Source organism: Sinohyriopsis cumingii, chromosome 7 (genome assembly GCF_028554795.1).
Source record: "Sinohyriopsis cumingii isolate HCF-2022 chromosome 7, ASM2855479v2, whole genome shotgun sequence".
Classification (NCBI taxonomy): Eukaryota; Metazoa; Mollusca; class Bivalvia; order Unionida; family Unionidae; genus Sinohyriopsis; species Sinohyriopsis cumingii.
Genome location: NC_142967.1, coordinates 138605857 through 138626280, shown reverse-complemented (window position 1 = coordinate 138626280; position 20424 = coordinate 138605857). Strand labels below are relative to the sequence as shown.

General features: G+C 35.5%; 1 protein-coding gene across 3 annotated transcripts in view; it reads right to left on the bottom strand.

The window, feature by feature from the left end:
* The window catches only part of LOC149796231 (uncharacterized), a 39016-nt gene that overhangs the window by 15580 nt on the left and 3012 nt on the right, over positions 1-20424 (bottom strand). Inside the window, exons 2-5 of one of the 3 annotated variants that reach the window (XM_089964211.1) lie at positions 16323-16442; positions 4526-4620; positions 1671-1782; positions 617-705 (exon numbers count right to left, since the gene is read on the bottom strand). In XM_089964211.1, the coding sequence (XP_089820337.1) occupies positions 617-705; positions 1671-1782; positions 4526-4620; positions 16323-16442 (416 nt within the window). Of the gene's footprint in view, positions 1-616; positions 712-1670; positions 1783-4525; positions 4621-16322; positions 16443-20424 lie in introns of all 3 variants that reach the window. The other 2 variants (XM_089964209.1, XM_089964210.1) reach the window with 2 other exon arrangements.

The window sequence follows — 20424 nt, the reverse complement described above, 5'->3', positions numbered from 1 at the left end:
CGTACTGCATTGGGATGCATCTGGGGCAGATGTTCCACTGTTTCAGTTCAAGTTTAAAGCTAGTTTGTATTTATTATGTTTTTGCTTTTTGTTTGTTTTGCTTGCTTTCTAACGAGAAGGTTAGAATTGAACATTTTTTATTCATATTTTCAATTCGTTTTTACTTTTGCTTAGCTTCTAATAAATTCGCTTTGTTTTACAAGGCAAGCTGGTGTGTGCGAGAGGGTGGGTAGCCGGTTACCGCTAATACTCAAACAGCTGTCAACATTTTCATCCAAGTAATTCCAGCCTAGCTTGGGAAACAGAATTGTTAAATTACTCTACTCAGAACATTGATAGGATAATCGTACTTTCAGAATACATTTGTTATAAAATTATTCATATTTACACAACTCAACTGTTGTTAACAGATTCCGCGTTTGTTTTACAAGTCCTTATTCAACTTGTAACTCAGCCACATCCTCAAGAACATGGCCTGATTCGACATATCCAAGTGTGTGGTGTTTATTGGATACTTACTGTTTCAAAAGGTCTTTTGTTATCATAATCTAATCATAATATTTTGTGCATTTGTTGAATTGAGTGCTTGAATTGAGTGTTTGAGTGTGTACTTTACCCTGTTTTTCAAGAGGTTCACTTCTTGGCGTAGTCTTCGAAGTTCGTTGGGATCCGCATACAGTCCAGACAGGTTGACACCTTGCTGATCTGCAACTTGAATGGTAAAATATATTTTATATCGCCTCCTGCTGAGTCCCTCTTGTAAACTATAAACCAACTTTCTTTGTATGCTTTTTACAAGCATTTTAGGGGAGTGCGTGCTAATATGGCATCTGCTAAATAACTGGTCGCAAATCATGCATTATTCAAACATTAGATAGGCGAGCAGTGAAAGGTCAGACAGAGTAAATCACCACAAAATTGGTGGGCAACGGTGACCCGCATTGTTAAGTTGCTGCGAAAATAATGAGTTTGTATTGCCAAAAAATGTTAGGTAAATGAAACACGAAATCCTTTTCTGAGCTACACCGATACATAGAATAATTGACTTGGTAAAAAGTCTAAACCTCTGTCAATATTAAGTTGTACCAATGTAGTAGTTATAAACGGGCTATAGAAATCATCATGAACCCATCTAAACTGTATTTGATTGTCATTCATGTAAATCTATATTTCCTCAATTGCTGGTTAAAAGCCAGAATGAAAATAATAACAACTTCATTGACTTACATAGGTTGTTCTCAGTAATGTGTTAAATGTAAGCAAACTACTTTTGACTGAAAGACAACATATCAACTTCTTCTGAATACATGTCTACGATGTCTTGAGTTCCTGTATTGGTACAGTTCAAGCTGCTGACGCTCTGAACTGGGACATTTGGCCTCGGACTAAATCATTCATGGTGCAAACTAAATCATTCATGGTGTAGACTAAATCATTCATGGTTTAGACAAAATCATTCATGGTGTAGACAAAATCATTCATGGTGTAGACAGAATCATTCATGGTGTAGACAAAATAATTCATGGTATATACAATAATGAGTGCATATGAGAATGCAATCACCGATTAGAAAGTACAGAAATCTAATCTCGCGATGAACAAGAAGAACAGCAATCTTGAGGTTGTATAAACCTGACAACAAAGTTGTTTATATAAAAAATATGCAGTACCTGAGATACCTAGTGAAAGTAGTCTCTTCTTTCTATCGTCTAACGTCCTACATGAAGCCTGCAGCTTCTCCATGGACTGCTCGTGTTCAATTCGCATATCGTGACGTAATCTCTATAACAGAAAAGGCTATGCTGAACAATTTATACGGGATATCGCAAATAATCGTTAATAATAATAATAATAACAATGAGGACTTTGTATAATCTTTAGAAGCTCTAAGCGCTTTACAACATTAGACAACACCTAAGATAAAAAAAAAACATATATAATGCTATGATTACAAACACAAACACCATGAAATTAGAAAACATAGAAGAAAAAAAAACATGCTGAGAATATTTAAGGTAGGAAACATTGTTAGGTCTTTAAGTTTGTTCTTGCAGTCGAAATAAGTGAGTTTTGAGAGGACTCTTGAATGTGATCACTATGTCTTTGTGTCTAAGTTCAATGGGCAATTCATTCCACGTTGCTAGGCCCTGGTATGCAAATGAACGCTGTCCATATGATTTTGTTTTCATACCAAAGATATCATCGTCATATTTGTAATAACAACCTGTTGATTCTTCTTTGCCTGGACGTGCTCAGTTCGCATCTTTATACAGAAAATGTGCATTCAGAAAAATAAAAAATATCGAAACATTGAGCGACTGTTGACACAACTTGCTTGTAGTATTTGAATGGACAGCAGCACATAGGGCAATGGGTCAAAGGGGCAAAGCGGTTACTTGCCTCTAAATATGCTTTGGCCTACATCCGTAAATTTAATAGCTGACCATTACATGTTTTATACCCCTTCCTCGGCGGGCACCCCCTAGTATTTGCCAGAAGATGACTAAATCATGGAATATTAAAATCTACTTCCCAGGAGAAAAGTCCTTGGGCAAAAACTTCCCTAAGCACAAAACATAATAGAAGTTACTTTGGCGTGAAATATACGTTATAGTTACTGAGTTACGTAGAATGGTGTATTCACCAAGATTCGGCAATATACAAAGTTGTATGACATCGCGATAAACAAAACATAAAGGTCAAGTTTGGCCAGACTTTAGGAAGAAATGTTTATCATATATACAATTGATATTATCTTTTTAAACGCAGCCAATTGGCCATTTGGTTAAGTAAACGTAAAACAGTATATTGCAAACGTCTGCCTCGCGAAGAAAACGTATCAGACTTTAAGTAAAGACTAGAGGAGTATCTTTCTTAGCATAAATTTAATAGTGCCACTCTTCATTTTGATTCCGCTCTCTAGTTTCATTCTTTGCACAAGGGGACAGGAAAAATTTCCCAGAGTTTCCTCCCTTGTCATCCTGGTTATTTACAAACGACCTTATACATTTTAAGCACTGTTTAAATAACTTTTAATTTAATTTATTTAGATGAAGTAGTGATGGTTGTAATTTGGGGGATAGTAAACTTCACAAGCTCCAGGGTTGTTTTTCTTATATGCGAACGTGCAAAACCAGGTAGCTCTAAAAATGAAGATTTGACAGCGAAAGCGGTCCAAAACACAATACATATTAACCCACTTTTCAGAAAGATATTACTTCCAAGAGATATATTAGATTGCCTCCAGTAAGTCATGAAAATTAAAAATGTAACGGGACCAAGAGTTTGGAAATAATTTGTTGCTTTTAACATACAGACGTGACCTCAGACCTGATCGGCGTAGGGATAATATCCAAAACAGGATAGTAAATCGCCAGATAGCAGAGTTGTTTGTTTAGTGACCATGACCTAGAGTGTAGTTATATAGTCGACATATTGGTCTTTCTTCAGAGTCGCCTCATTCAAAAGACCGCTAGTTCAGCTTGGCCATTTTAATTTCCTATATTGCAGGGTAAAATAACAGCCGATAGCTTTTTTCAGTTATTTGATACTGTATAATTCAGGTATGAAACGTTCAGAGTTTCACCTAATTTTCAATTACAGATATACATAATAACATTTGAGCGGAACCTTTGCGATTCTCGCTGCTTATCGCAACTGGTAATCATGTTCCCTAATGTCAGTCTACGTTAGGGACATCGGTTGTTAATAGAACACTACAACTTTGCATAATTTTAAAAGTTTGGGTACTAATTGTGTCCACAACTTTGACTCCTTTCATGTGTTACTTTTTAATCTTAGCGCACTGTGTTTAAAACACTGATCTCTTACCTGTTATTTATCTAATATAAAACAAGTTTGTGCAGCAAAACCCATGTACGTTATACGTGACTCGCCACATACATACATACATACATACTAAGTAAAACACCAGATATTGCTTATGAAATCTATTGGACACTTGTTACGCTGTCTCAAGTCCTCTGATTAAGGGAGATTAATGCCTTGTCAGCTATGTTCAGAGTGTATGTGTACACCCGAGGGCGCTGTATTCCATCTAATTAAAATACTATAAACTTTTTAACATGTCTAACATATTTGTGCTTTATTAGATGTATTAATTATCATATGTTTCTTTTCTTGTATATCCCTTTTTTCTTCTTCGTTCATTCTTATTCTTACTCTGTCAATTCATATTAATTTAAAGTATTACATGTAAAATCGCAGATAGCATTATATAGGTCATCAGTGTAATCTAAGTCAAAATGACTCCGAAATATTCAATTTAACAATTTGCATTCTCTTTTATTCTCTCTCTCTCTCTCTCTCTCTCTCTCTCTCTCTCTCAAAAATGTGTTTTTTTTTTGCTTTTGTGACTAACTAACGATTCAGGCGATAGTCAAAATCAAGGTGCAATGGTCGTATCGACCTGCACAAGAAAAGACATCCGGATGGACACAATATCATTTGTGGCGGGGCATATCAAAGAAATTTTTAAAAGATTAATTTAAAAAAACACACTAACCTCAATATTTTCCAACTTATTTTCATTCTCAGATACATCCTCGAAGATGGTTTCTATGTCGTGATTAACTTTATAAAGTTGCTGCTCCAGGTTTCCTGTAGTGAAAAAAAATAATGTCATTGTACTATTCCCTTTTATAAAAAACGAAATACAAACAATACTATTGATTGATGCTTGTTCATGAAAACAACAATATAGTGCTCAATCGAATATAATCGTATTCAAAGATTATCTTTAATTGCCAATCGGTGTAATGGGAGACCACTCCAAAGTGTCATATTTTGTACAGGTTTAAATTTCCAAAAAAAATAAAGTTCCAGAATTTGTCCTATGGGATTATTTATTACATAATAAATAATCCCTGAATGCTTACGCTGGCATAAACCAATTTCAATGAAGAATTCAAGATGCACTAAAGGAGGCAGAGGTCTCACTCATCATAAGTTTATAGGCATGTTTTTCATAGACGTATATCCAGGTATTACTAAATGTTAAATGCTTGGAACGAAGCTACATGTCCACGCAGAATCACATATTGATTGATACCTTCGAGGTGCAGTTCTGGTTGTACATGGAACTCTCTTTCAAGGAAGTATCCAAGTGTCAGACATGTATATCTATCAAATGCGTGTACCTTCAAGCAATGATGAATAATATCCGACGATATAAAAATGCCGAATCACAAGAATTTATGGAGTAATAAATAGATAATTTACAGTTGTAATAGATCTGCAGGTTTAATGCAACCTGAAAACGAAGACTGGCAATGGTTTGTGGGCACGTAAATCCTAAATACATTTATCCAAACATGCATAAACATTATTCAGCATTATTCAGGTTCCCACACATCATTTATCCTTACAAAGACTGCTGAATTCTCGCACGCACGCATATATATATATATATATATATATATATATATATATATATATATATATATACAAAAACAAATGTTCATTGCCTAATAAACCTTATTATTTGCTGTGTGAATATCTTTCACAATAAATGTATGTACATGAGTGACAGATTCCATTTGCAGTTCTGATTGGTTATGATACTTTTTGTCAAGCAATGTCCACACAGAAGTATATATTCAACTTGCATTTGAAATGAAGACTGTTCAGATCATTAAATATCATCTCTTGTTTTCAAAAGTAAGTTTATTGCTGGTAATAAAGCTGAGCTCTGCACTTGAAAAGAATAGATCTACCGGTACATATGAACAACCCACATGTTTAGGTAATCTTTCGTAGGTTTTGTCATCATGAAGATCATGGGTTTTGTTCAAACCACTAGATACATTTTAAGGACTTCATATGGTAAGCGTTGATAACAAAAAACCCAATGTAATATAAAAGAAAAAAATCTTTACTTTGAAATTAAAATGTTAATTTTTCATCTTAAATTTAAATTATAGCCTGTTAGGGTATTTACATTATATAATATTATCTTCTATTTTAAGGTTTAAAATTAATTTGATAAAAAAAGGTATCTAGACTCTATTATTATCATTATTTATATTATTATTATTATTATTATTACTATTCTGTTGTTGTTGTTGTGGTATTGTATGTGCATCTGTCTGTCTGTAAATCCATTAAATTAGGGTTGAAGAGTCCGTAACTACAGTAGCCTTGGTTACATTTTGGTGAAACGGTGTTTATATCTTTTCCAGACTATTCTCAAACCATGTCTACAGAATTTCAGAAAGTTTCAGATTATTTGAAATTTTTACATTGGTGTTTCTTCGTCATTCAACGCTTGGTGTTTCTCGATCACATTTACTTCCTAATGATATCGATCGGTCCATTAGGCCTATTTCACCAGGCAAGTGATCTCAGTTGTCTGGTCTTTTCTGTGAAATGTATTGAATTATCTTTATCTGAGCTAAGTCGTTTTTTTATATATAAAAAATAAGAATTAAAGTGGGGAACTTAAAATTTCAGTTAGGAATCGATTAACGGGTACGGATCATATACGGATGACTCGGATCTTGATGTAGAGACTGATGTTGATGAAGTGTATGCCACACATAAGAAGAAATTAAACAAGTACGAATTATAAGATCATGTGATTAGTATATTATTAACAGTTAGTTACAAGTTGTAATCTTGATGGCAACTATTATCACAATATTCTGTTATATTCACACTGCCCGCATAACAGGAATTAGTAACTCTTTCAGAATGTTTGACTGCATCGCACAAATAATAGGTGCACAAAATACTGCAGTGAAATTATTTTGCCTTAGAGTAATTTTCAAGGAAATGTACTCGGCAAGTGTCATCTTCCCAGTCATAAGACTTATTTTCAAAATTCACATCATATGCATTGTTTTTTCATGATATGTAGACATCACAGGTTATCGTTTCAATATCCTTGGCAACAACTCTACATATGCCAGTATTCACCTTCAGTTCCACTTTTGTGTAGCAGAGACTCGTCTTAATCCACTACTAACCTATCACCATGCACTCAAACATTTGTATCTATGACTGCCATGAAATGCAACATCTGTTTATTTATCAAGAAACGAATTGACCTATCACTACATTCTATAATTTTAATTCCATTAAAATTTGGAAAGTATTAACAAACAACTTTATCGTCATCGGTGTAGCTCAGAACTAATTAATATAAATATGTATATATCATATCCTTTCATTTTTCAAAGACCTCGTATGGATGTTTTTACACGTTTAATTTCTTTAATGCAAATGTACAAAAATTTGTTTCAGGAAGAATGAAATAAACCAAAAAAGAAGTAGATGTCCTTAAATTGATATGGTCATATGCTGAAGTAGGGACTTCTACTCCGATAGGGAATATGCAAAAGAAACATTTCTTATAGAGAAGATCTAAGTCACAGATAAAATGTAGCCCATCTGTAGATCCTCATTGTTGCACTTCTTAGCACAGAATCCCACATTTTGCATCTGTGCTGGCCATATACCAGAAGGGATGTCCTGGCCTGTTGTCTATCAATAGCATGATTGTTTTATCACTGCTCGTAAATTATTTTTAGAAGATAGGTTTGCAACTTAGCAAACATTGATCCTTAGATCGTGTTGATTCTCAATGACATTTTGACATCTAATATGGTGTTCTTCTTGAAAAACTTATCAGTACTCCACTGAATGACTGGACATATTGATGTTTGGTTCACATTTAGATGTTTGGAATATCGAATGGTTGTGAATGGTGACAATGTTACAACCATTATTAATGCCTGGTGCTGATACTCCTTAACAGATGACAATATTGGCACGTGTTTCACACTTATGGAGTGTATTTGGTCCTAAATGAAAACAGTGCTGATGTGAAAGCCAGTACAGCGAATATAGTGGTCATCCTGAAAACATGTTGGCCTTTCATTTGTAGTTTTGTGTACGGGTTCGGTACTAAACTTGGGAAGATTCTCGATGTAAATACAAAAATATTATTTGTTGACAGAGGTTTGAAATGTTTCATATGTTATGATGATCTCTGTTAATCTGTCTGTTGCTATTTTCAGTTCTGCAAATTAACTCAAATTATCTAGTTACAAAATATTATGGATGGCTTACAACTGGGGCTATGTTTAACTTTACTGGTCATAGAAAAGGGCATATCATGGGCTAATATGATCCACAAGTTTATCGCATCTACTCCTAAGGTATCTTAAGGATTCCCATGAAACATTACACTTATTTGTCCCATGGTCTCACTTAGTCCTAAGCGAAAATCATGCTGCTTGCACAATCAAGATGGCAAAAATTGGCCAGCAATTTCAGATCAAACGTTCAAGGCCATTGTGACTGAAAGAAGGAAAATGGTTTCCATACAATAACCATAGTTCTCTGTCATCTGGAAAATGGTTTCCATACAATTGCTCTAGTTCTCTGTCATCTAAGGTTACAAAACTTTTAAGATGGCTTGCAATTGAGAAAATGAAGGATTCTATTAATACATTGGTGCTGCTGGGTCAGTATCACCGTGACTCAAGAGGAGAATAGTGTGTATGTACAATGACATTTCTTCATTACTTAATCCAAACTTTCTTGATTACCTGCAATTTCAGTAAGAAAAAAGTCATTGAATTAGGGACTAAAGGTCAAAATCACTGCATCGGACAAAGAAAATGCACCAAATTGGATTTGATTATGTACGGGGAATATAGTTGTATGGGAAAAATAGGTATTATGTACGAATTGAAATAATATGCACGACATACCATACAGAAGATATATACGAAATTACATAATTGTCTCCATTATTTTTAGACTAGTGTGCCGTTTTTGGTTGCTTTTTTTCCTGTAGGCGTTTTCAGAGGCTTTGTTCATAAATGACGACCTTGTCGCATCCCTGTTTATGTTTATAGTACAATGTCGTCATAACCACAGGCACGTTCACTCTTACGCACGTTATCATTGAATTTGCCGTTAAGAATTTTTCGAGGAATTTATTAAACAATCTTTACTGACCTGGAGCAAGTACATGAGCTATGTGAGTTGTACTATAACTTTTTGGGATGTGGTTGTTGTGATTTGGATTTTTAACATAGCTTTAACAATTTTTCAGCCATATCGCTACGATGTCTACAGTCTGGCAGTTTATAGTGATGTCTTGCACTGGGGCATCATGCCGCAGACACGCAGCATGATGTCCCACCCAGTCACATTATCCTGACACCAGTCCGACCGGTCCTAGTACTAACCTCTTAATGCTGAGCGCCAAGCGAGGCAGCAATTAGTATCATTTTTATAAGTCTTTGGTATGACTCGGCCGTGGTTCGAATCCACGAACTCCCATATTCGAGGCGGACGCTCAAACCACTAGGCCACCGGCGTGATCCTAACTGTTTGGAAATCTGACTGGAAAACCTATGTATTTTAGAGACAAAAAGCGAACGGTCAATGTTAAGGTTTGACAGGGGAAGAGTGATTTCTGCAAAATCATTTCAATTATTCACATGGAGCACAATTCAACAAATGGCATGATGTATATTTTTTTTTCTTGGAAATTCTTTTTGCTAAGATTTTATCTCACATTGCTTTAAGAATCATTTCATAGGTATTAAGTTCATGTATAGTTACTTTAATTTGATCCAAAAAATGGATCGTATAAAAGCAAAAGCTTCATAAGTTGTGTTACGAGTCTATGCTCTTAAAATAAGTAACAGAAAAGAGTGAAGACATCAAGTTTCGTAAATTTAACAAATAATGTATTTCCCTAGAATACAAACTGAAAAATTACACAAAAAACTTACGATATTGCGAATCAAATACAAAAATTATCCAAGAATTAAAGACACAAGTCCTAGTAATAAAACGTCCTGAATAAAACTGAGTTCAAGTCCATATGTGATCCAAAATTCAAGGCGATAACGTTTCTGCTATGGTCAGCGAAGTGCAGATGTGTCAACTGTCTCTTGCTGAATCACATAAATATTATTCCAGGCTTAAATTCAGTATAAATTTTAATGAATGTCTTTATTCAAGAATTTTGTCAGAGCACTTTTGTATTTCCAGAGAAAATAATCACTTGAATCAATAATTGTAAGAAAATAAAATTCAGCCCAAACAGGCCACAACATAATACAACCTAACTTGCTAAATGTAAAATCACGACTGGTAAAATCCTTACAGTCACAAGATAATATAGTTCTCTGCTTGACCTCAGGTCACATTAGCATTTTCTAAAAACAACCACTACCTAATGGAAAATAACCTTCTAGAATGAGCTTAATGAGCCTTGTTTACTTACAACACAATAACTTATAACATTCACATGGGAATCTGCAAAACCCTGACCCTGATCAACATATTTACCACTTCTTGTTTACCTGAATAATAATTCAGTTAATTAGCGCATACACATATATTATAATGAAAATATTTTTCAGTTGTGTACATAAATTTAATTAAAATAATAAAAAGTCAATCATGTCAAGCAAAAATGACCTCAAGTTTCGACAAGGTCATGCCCAGCAAACAATTTTGCATTACAATAACATGTAATGAAATAAAATAAATGTAAAGCTAACTGATTCTGAAGCCTATTTTTCAATTTGTAGCAATCAGAAATAACGAGTCCTTTCCTCTTGCAATATGTAAACGTAGGAAAAGATAAGGGATCTCTGATCAATCTTATTAGAAACTTGATTTCTAAAAGTCGTGCGAGATTTAAATTTGGAAGGGCTTGTATTCGGTTGAAACACCTTTCCACCAGAAGACTGCTGAGTAGAAGACTTACTAACAAAAGAAACTTTATGAGCTAAGGAATACTCATCAGCAGTATGAGCAGCATTTTCCAAGGTTTCGACCTTACACTCATAAAGATAAGTCTTAATGTCACTATGGACGCAATTCTTGAACTCTTCAAGTAATACGAGTTGTCTGACATTTTTGTAATCCTGATCAAGTTTCTTGGCTAAGCACCAGCTACCAAATAACTGCTCCTTTTCACTTGCAAATTCGACATGAGTTTGTCCAGCATCTTTTTATAGTTCCTCATTATTTTCTCTGGAAATACATAAGTGCTCTGACAAAATTCTTGAATAAAGACACTCATTAAAATTTATACTGAATTCAAACCTGGAATAATATTTTTGTGATTCAACAAGAGATAGTTGACACATCTGCACTTCACTGACCATATCAGACACGTCATCGCCTTCAATTTTGGATCTCATCGGGACTTTGTATTCCTAGGACTTGTGTCCTTAATTCATGGATTATTTTTGGATTTGATTCGCAATACTGTAATTTTTTTTCCTTCTCATTTTTCACTTTGTTTTCTAGGAAATTACATTATTTGCTAAATTTTACAAAGTTTGTTGTCTTCACTCTTTTCTGTTACTTATTTTAAGAGCATAGACTCGTAAGATAAAATCGGGCGCTCGTCCTTGGGATGCGAATTTTGCTAAAATATTTCAGAAAACGTTTTGAAATTTAAATTCTTCGGAATTTGTTTAATTCCAAGTATTATTTCACATTTTAGAAATGTTTAGTGAAATTAGCAAGCTTTTTTACAATGTCATCAGAAGCCGAGACCTTTATTTCAAAACCTACCTAGAAGCAGTTAGACTGTTTGAAAAAAGTCGAATTGTTTCAAGTTGCCAGCAAATATGATCTTTCGGAGGCAAAAGCTTCTTTAAAGAAGCAAGAAATAAAAAATATTTTCTAATATTTGGTGGAAAAGAATGTTTTGAATAAAAGAGCTTTGGTTTTGATTACTAAATCTGTATCAGAATCGAACATAAAAATAAATGAATGAAAATTAAAATACAAGACGGAATTAGAATTAGGACAGCTTCAGAAAGATAAAGAGGAAAAGTATGCAACTTGAGAAGCAAATACATTTAGACAAAGAGGAAAGAGAGGAGAATGCTATTGGCGAAAGAGGAGAGAGAGAAAAACAAATGCAGTTATAGAAAGAAGAAAAACAAATGCTAATGAGAAATAGAAGAAAGAAAAACAAATGTGGTTGCAGAAAGAAGAGAGACCAATGCAAATGCAACTAGAATTGCAGAGAGAAAGAGAGAATGATGAAAGGCAATATCAATTTAGATTAAGAGAATTAGAGCTGGTAAGTGAAAAGCACATTCCGGTTTTACATACATATTCAAGTTTTGATATTACTAAGAATATTAGGTTAGTGCCCCCGTTTAGAGAAAAAGAAGTAGACGCATATTTTCTTAATTTTCAAACAAATTGCTGAAAATTCGAAATAGCCAAAGGAGCATCGGACTCAGTTATTACAGAGTGCACTTTCTGGCAAAACCCGAGACATCTATGCATCCTTGTCAGTACAGAAGAGTGCTGACTATGATCTGGGTAACGAATGCATCTTAAAGGGTTACGAGGAAGCACGACTGGAAAAACCCTTACAGTCACAAGATAATATCGTTCTCTGATTGACCTCAGATTCTAAAGACAACCATTACCTAATGAAAAATAACCTTCTAGCATGATCTTAGATCTTGTATCTTTACCACAGAAAAACCTATAAAATTTACATGGAAATATCCAAAGCCCTGCCTGTGATCAACATATTTACCACTTCTATTTTCCCTGAATAACAATTTGGGAAATAAGCTCATACACATAGAGTATAAGGAAGCTGTTTTTAGTTGTTTACACAAATTTAATATAAAAAAGCCAATCATGTAAAGCAGAAATAAACTAAATTATGGACAAGGTTAAGTCCGGCAAACAATTTTACATTACAATAACATGTAATGAAATATAAATAACATTAAAACTAACAGACAAAGAATTAAATACACATAACAGTCAGTTGTAAACTCATTTTATTACCATCCATAACTTAAGTTACTAAAATGTTGTGCAGAAACTTGTTTTGTTTGTCATTTTGTCGTTTGAAGATAAAACTATTGTACAACATATTAATGTACATCCATGCATATCTTTTCTTTTTGTACACTATTTTTATGTGTTTGAAAACGCCATTGGTAAAGCATGCCATTTTGATAACATGTTACATGTTCTGGGCATTCTTAAGTTTATTGGATAAAATTAGGTTTATCAAAGAGGTAGTCAGACCACATACGTTCCATATGCTGGCCTTCAAATTTGTTCTGGATAATTGATAACAAAAAATTTAAAATGAAGTCTTAACTAAACAGCTGATACAAAATTATCTCGGGAATGTGGTTTAGATTAAAATCATTTAGCCATACGCTTTACGATTCGGTTTTACCTTTATCTTTTTGATATATGTGTATAGTATTTGGAAAGGACTTATGAGTGTATCTAATGCGGGGAAAATATTACTCGTAAAATGGAGTGGTTGCAATGTTACAGAAAAGATTAACGCTGGCGTTCACCGAGTCGCTAGTGAGCCATTCAATCGACGAATACATTAAAAGGAATAATGACGACAGTACCAACGAAGACAGAAAGGCTAGCCTTGATTAAAGAAATACTTTCAGTATTAATATACAAATGACATCTTCACGCACTAACCAATGGAAGAGATTTTATGAAACCCTTTCGAGAGGATCCAACGTGTCCCTGATGTGCAACTGACCAGATTTACCACCATATTGGATTGGAGCGAGTTTACCAGCAGGGTTGTTGCTGACATTGACCCAGGCAAAAGCTTGTGATCTTCCAAGATCAAACTAGAAAACTTAATGTCCAAGGTTTACGTTCAAGAAGTTGTTTGAAGCTGCGAAGCGCCGTCCCATAAAACCTTGGAGTCAGAGACTCTGGTGTGTAGGCTGTTTTTATCAAAGACGATTTTGACACAAATATTGTATCAGTTAAAAATGAAATGGGTGGATACCTTATTATGAACGAAAATCAACTTCAACTGATTCAAGAAGCCATCTATCATGCTGAAGCTGTGGAAAAATATACGTTGATATAAATATTACACAACAACATATAGCAACAGCATGGGTCCAGATCGACAAAATAGTAGCCAAAGAGAGAGAAATACCCAGCCAGTACACAAAAAATGATCGATTTACAGTCAAAACTCTGTGGTGCGGTGATTGATTTTGAACATCTTAAATCTCACATTTTATAGGTGCGCCGGTCTGAATCATATTTACTTATCTTAAGAGTATTTCATCGTGGGTATTCGTGACAGATCATCTATAGAGCTTGGCACACGTGATACTTTTAAAACATCTTTATATAAGCAGAATCAGTAAAAGTAGTTGTAGAGATAAAATCAGTTCCAAGGACTCAACATCATTCCAGAGGGTTACTTAACCGTCTTTGCTGTTTTGTGTTTAAGATTAGATTTATCATTCAATTCCATACAAATGACGGATTCTGAACGTGGTTTCCTGATGAGGTGTTGGATCGTCCAACCAGTGATGCTAACATTGATAGCAAAATCTTTCCGCTTGCCGATGGATATCTGCTTCAAAATTATGGTAGTAACATACCCTCGTATGCACTCAAATATTATCGTGTTAAGTATTAGATAAAAATCAACAGCAAGGACCACCCCGATGTACCGATGACATCTCAAAGCCAGCCCGGAATCATTACATTAGCACGTGAAACGAAGTAATGTTCACATAAAATTCCACCCCGTTTGCGATTTCCGTTGAATCTGCTGAACCAACGTTAACTCAACCAAGAAGAGAAAAATCTTGACTGTTATTTAACAAGGACGCACTTGTTTGTATCCGTTATTATTACAAAAACGAGAGCAGTCATTTCTGACACTTGTCAATGGCGCTATTAATTTCTTTCGAAGTGAATCTGGTTCTAGACCCCCAAAATGAATAATTGCCGGAGACCTAGATATTCTCCAAATAATATTTTCTGATTATATGAAACTTGTACAGGTAAAACGGGTAACAGGTTGAAAGTGCGCGTACGTCTTGAACCTGAACAAGGCCAGTTTGCTGAGCAAATTATATACCTCGTGATTATATTATTCGCAGAGGAACTGTGATAGACCCTCAAAGCTACCGATGCGAAAAAATAATTGAAGCAGAAAAACAGCTGCGAGTGAAATCACAAGGAGAACCGCGTTTCTCGTTTAATTCAAGCGCGTATGTGTGGTTGTAAATGCTATTTGCGGAATCATCGCCATGTTGGCAACAGAGTTGCTGCAATTCTTACCACAGCAGCTATCATAGTTAGGGGAAATCCATTTAGTATGTACGCAAAAATCTGGCAAAGCTTGACACACACACACCCCGTACACATGCGTACTTTTTTACAGCTTGCCCACCTGCATACGTGCGCTTGACGCACCCCCACCCCATAATTATATACAAATTCATCTATTTAATCCACGAAGAAACGATGAAGGATTAATAATATTAACGTGTTTAATAAAACAGAGAGTTCACCGACATGAATGTCTGGCTGCATCAAAGAAATAAGCTGCGTAGCTTTAAAAAGTTAGTGTAGTGTCCGCTAAAATTCAAACGCCAACTGAACCCAGTCGGACAGGTTCCGTATTAGACAAATTAATATCGAGGTTTCACCCCACCCTACCCCCGTTTCCTATGCGTACGTACATTATCAGTAGACCCCCACCCCCATATGCAAGAGTATGCATTTAGGTTACCCTTCCCCCATCCATGCTTACGTACCAAATGGACAGCCCCTTACATTGAATGGATTTTGTTGTTTGAGGAATAACGATAGCATCCGGTCCCAGCGGTGGTTCTGCTAAAATAATTCCGTGATGGCAGCATTCGCAAAAAAATAAGTGTTTATTCGAAAGCAGCCTCAATAAAATTACCAAGCTGGAATATTGAGTTTAATACCGCCTTGGCGCAACCACCATAATCTGTGCGCATACAGATAAGGAACAGGGTATTAACGACCCTGATTTACGTCAGTGAAAAAATTAATACGTGTCTGCTGTACTGAGGCGTCCAATGAGAACTTCACTTACGAGGCTACACTCCTATGGTTTCGGGATCAGTGTCTATACTCATAATTTGTATGGTTTCTTAATCAAATAGTATTATAATAATAGCAGTTTGTTTGGTTCCTGGTCTTGTTGAAAGTCTTTTACCTCACATGACAATCCTCTCACACAGGAGCCTCTTGGTAGCTTTCTATGGCTAGCTCACGCGTTGACTCGCGTATGATGTGACGACTAGGTCATGGGTGGTAGAAGGATTTCATACTAGTTATTATACTACTGTGCATGATATATATGTGCAGAACTTGTTGAACCTGGGGAGGGAGAGGGGTGTCATACTTAAGATAACCTATAATATTTAGGTAATTAAATCATGTTTAGTTTCGTAAATAAATTCAGGTGGTGCCGGTAGGGTAGATATGACAGGAAAATTAATAGTTCTTACGTCTTTCTTCCCTAATGTCAGGAAGGGTCAGGAAACTTTGCTCAACTGGCGTTCTCTCCTCTGATCCTTGTTTGGTTTGTATCTCCCATTTATGGATTTCTAGTATCGTCTGCAGGTCTGCTGAAATTCGATCAAGTTTTGAAAGTTTTAACAGTGTGCATGATATATAGCTCTCTCTCTCTCTCTCTCTCTCTCTCTCTCTCTCTCATTACCATCTATGTTCCTCCCTATATATCTAACAAAATGAGCAGATATCTGTCAACAGTATTCATACATATTTAGGCATATTTCATATGAAAGAAAATGGACGTTTAAGCACACACACACACACAACATACATACATACATACATACATACATACATGCATGCATCTTGTGGTATAAAAGGAATCTGATATTAGTGTGCATTGTGAGAAATCCTTGCCCCTTGTCCTTGTGGCAGAGAATCTCAAATCTTGCGAGGGATTTCTATGTCATAGTACATAATATAGTATGAGTGAATATTTGAAATATTGACCGGTGACCTATATCTTGAAGAAAGAACCACCGAGATGGTATGGGAATATTTAAAATATTGACCGGTGACCTATATCTTGAAGAAAGAACGCCCAAGATAGTATGGGAAATTTTGAAATATTGACTGGTGACATATATGTTGAAGACAGAACTCCCAAGATGGTATGGGAATATTTTAAATATTGACTGGTGAGCTATATCTTGAAGATAGAACTCCCAAGATGGTATGGGAATATTTGAAATATTGACCGGTGACATATATGTTGAAGACAGAACTCCCAAGATGGTATGGGAATATTTTAAATATTGACTGGTACATAATATAGTATGAGTGAATATTTGAAATATTGACCGGTGACCTATATCTTGAAGAAAGAACCACCGAGATGGTATGGGAATATTTAAAATATTGACCGGTGACCTATATCTTGAAGACAGAACTCCCAAGATGGTATGGGAATATTTGAAATACTGGCCGGTGACCTATATCTTGAAGATAGAACTCCCAAGATGGTATGGGAATATTTTAAATATTGGCCGGTGACCTATATCTTGAAGATAGAACTCCCAAGATGGTATGGGAATATTTTAAACATTGACCGGTGACCTATATCCTATCACGCATCTATCTGTTATTGGACCTGTTCTCTTCATTCTATACACTCAGTCGCTCTCAAGTGTCATAGATCATCATTCAGTGTCTCACCAATTGTACGCTGATGACACCCAAATATACAAACCTAGCCACCCAACTGAAGTTGATGATACCATCCAAGGTGTAGAGATGTGCATTTCTGATGTGAAATCTTGGATGACTTGTAACAAGCTACAGATGAATGATGATAAAACTGAGGCCATTCTGATCACAACACAAAGACTTTCTCATTCACATCCTTTACCTCAAACAATAAATATCAGCAACACCAACATTAAATTCACACAATCAGTACGAAACCTAGGTGTTACTCTGGACAGTACTCTCACATTGCACCAACATGTCATGAACGTATGTAAGGCTGCATATTTTGAGCTGAGACGCATTAGCTCCATTCTCAAATATCTTTCAGTTGATGCCACTAAAACACTTGTGTGTTCATTAGTACTTTCAAGACTGGACTATTGTAACTCAGTTCTGTCTGGTTCATCTCAATATCTACTCCAGAAACTTCAAATAGTTCAAAACACAGCTGCTCGGATCATACTTAGAGTACGATCCAGAATCAAACACAAAATTTGTTCTCTGTGCTACGTTTCACTGTCGGACTCTAGTCCAACATATCTATCCGACCTCACCCATGTGTACACACCAGCAAGATACTTACGCTCCTCTTTGACAATCGCATGCTCATTATTCCTACTATGAAAACAAAGTCATATGGACAGCGTTCTTTTGCATACCAGGGCCCAGCAACGTGGAATGAATTGCCCACTGAACTTAGACACAAAGACACAGTGATCACATTCAAGAGTGCTCTCAAAACTAACTTATTTCGACTGCAAGAACAAACTTAAAGATCTAATAATGTTACCTACCATAAATATTCTCAGCATGTTTTTTTGTTTTCTAATTTCATGGTGTTTGTTTTTGTAATCATATCATTATATGTTTTTTATCTTATAGGTGTTGTCTAATGTTGTAAAGCGCTTAGAGCTTCTAAAGATTAGGCGCTATACAAAGTCCTCATTATTATTGTTATTATTATTATTATTATTATTATTATTATTATTTACAGGTAAACCACCAATTTTCCGGCATCCTTGGTTATTATTTACAGGTAAACCACCAATTTTCCGGCATCCTTGGTTCCAAAGCATTGCCGGATTAACAGTTTTGCTTTACCAACCGAAGTCGCGCATCGCCAATATAATGTAGTTTCATCTGCATTATGCACCTGCTCAGGACTGAGGTGATCATCAACTACAAGCTTCTGAAATTTGTCCACATACTCGGCAGCTCCTTCGTAGACCGTTTTTCTCCACACACTTTATGCATGGAAATTCTATGACGCTTCTTGAAACTTTGAAGCCATCCTTCACTATAGTCACGCTCATGTTCTAATTTAAATTCTTTATGAAACAACAGAGCCTGGTCCATTACCATCCTGCCCTACCAGTCCACTCCGTTGTCGAAACCATTCCATCATCACTGGGTCATGATAAGTACTCTTGCCATCTTTCATAGTTTTTCTAATGTTCATTCGCTTCTTGTAATCAGTGTCTGAATAGAATTTCAATGTTTTGTATTTCTGCTTCTTTATATCGTAAACAGTTGATGAAGCAATACCATATGCGTCACACAGTTTACGCACGGAAACACCACAATCTAGTTTGTTTCAACAGTTCTACTTTATCTTGTATCGATATTGACTGGTGTTTACGCTTGATACCACCACTGACAATGACATCTTTCATAGAAGCCATAGCTAGGGTTAAATGCAAGTAAAATAAGCTAAGAATCGCACAGAATACAAGTATCACCACCAACAACTGTAGTGTCAACAATCCAAGTGAGTGCGCGCCCAGTAAACTAATTTGGCGGTGTCGGGAAATTCAAGTGCCCTCTCGTAATTCTAAAATGTACATACACACACGTGCACACACACAAATCTTCCAGGGACATCGATACTTTTAAAAGAGGTCGTTTTCTCAAGAATAAGGAGAATTATCTACTAGTGGTGAGTCACGCAATCAAAGTGTTCGTGTACAATTTGAATTTGATAAAAATGAAGCAGACATTGTTGACCGTCTCGTCCGATCTTGTCGATCCCTTAACACATACTGCACACATACATACATTTTAAGTTATAAGATAAACGAAGGCATGTATATAATATTCAAAGTCCGGCAACTGAACACTAGGAAAGATGCGAAGGATAGACACCATTTGGTTCCGTCCCCCTCAAGTTTCGTTTTTCATATATGGACATTCTTATTCTCTCTCTCTCTCTCTCTCTCTCTCTCTCTCATTTTAAGCCAATTCCTTTTTTGGGTAACTGACACGAGAAAGAAGGTCAGAAAGAAAGAAATAATGCAAGAGGAATAACCTTAAATCATTGTAGGTATATATTTATATCGACGACGAAAACATTACGCCTCCAATGAGGTTCGAACTGCTGATTTACGATTTAGCCGTAGTTAGAAGCAGTCATGCAATTTGCCTAGACATCACTTAGTTCCTTTAAATCGTCACAGGCAAATTATTATATAGTTAGATTATTGCTGTGCTGGGTTCTTTGTTGGTAAGACCAAATATGTCCTACAATTCTGCTTTCCCATTAAAAAAAAAAACCAAACAATATTTTCTACATGTCTTTGCAATAACACTGCAATACAGTCCCTTCCATTTTAATGAGTACTTCTTCGATAACTATTGCACTCGGGGATTTTTTTATTGTCAGATGGAGAACGAAATCTAGTCTTAAGTATATGATACTGTGTTGTGTACTGACGTAATTCATCAAATAGGAAACAATGAATACTAATTCTAATACTCTGTATATACAGTGTTGATTTCAGTGCTTTCATACATTGCATGTGTATGATTCATATTTTTGTTTTATACTCTGAAGAGGTTTATCCGAGTGCA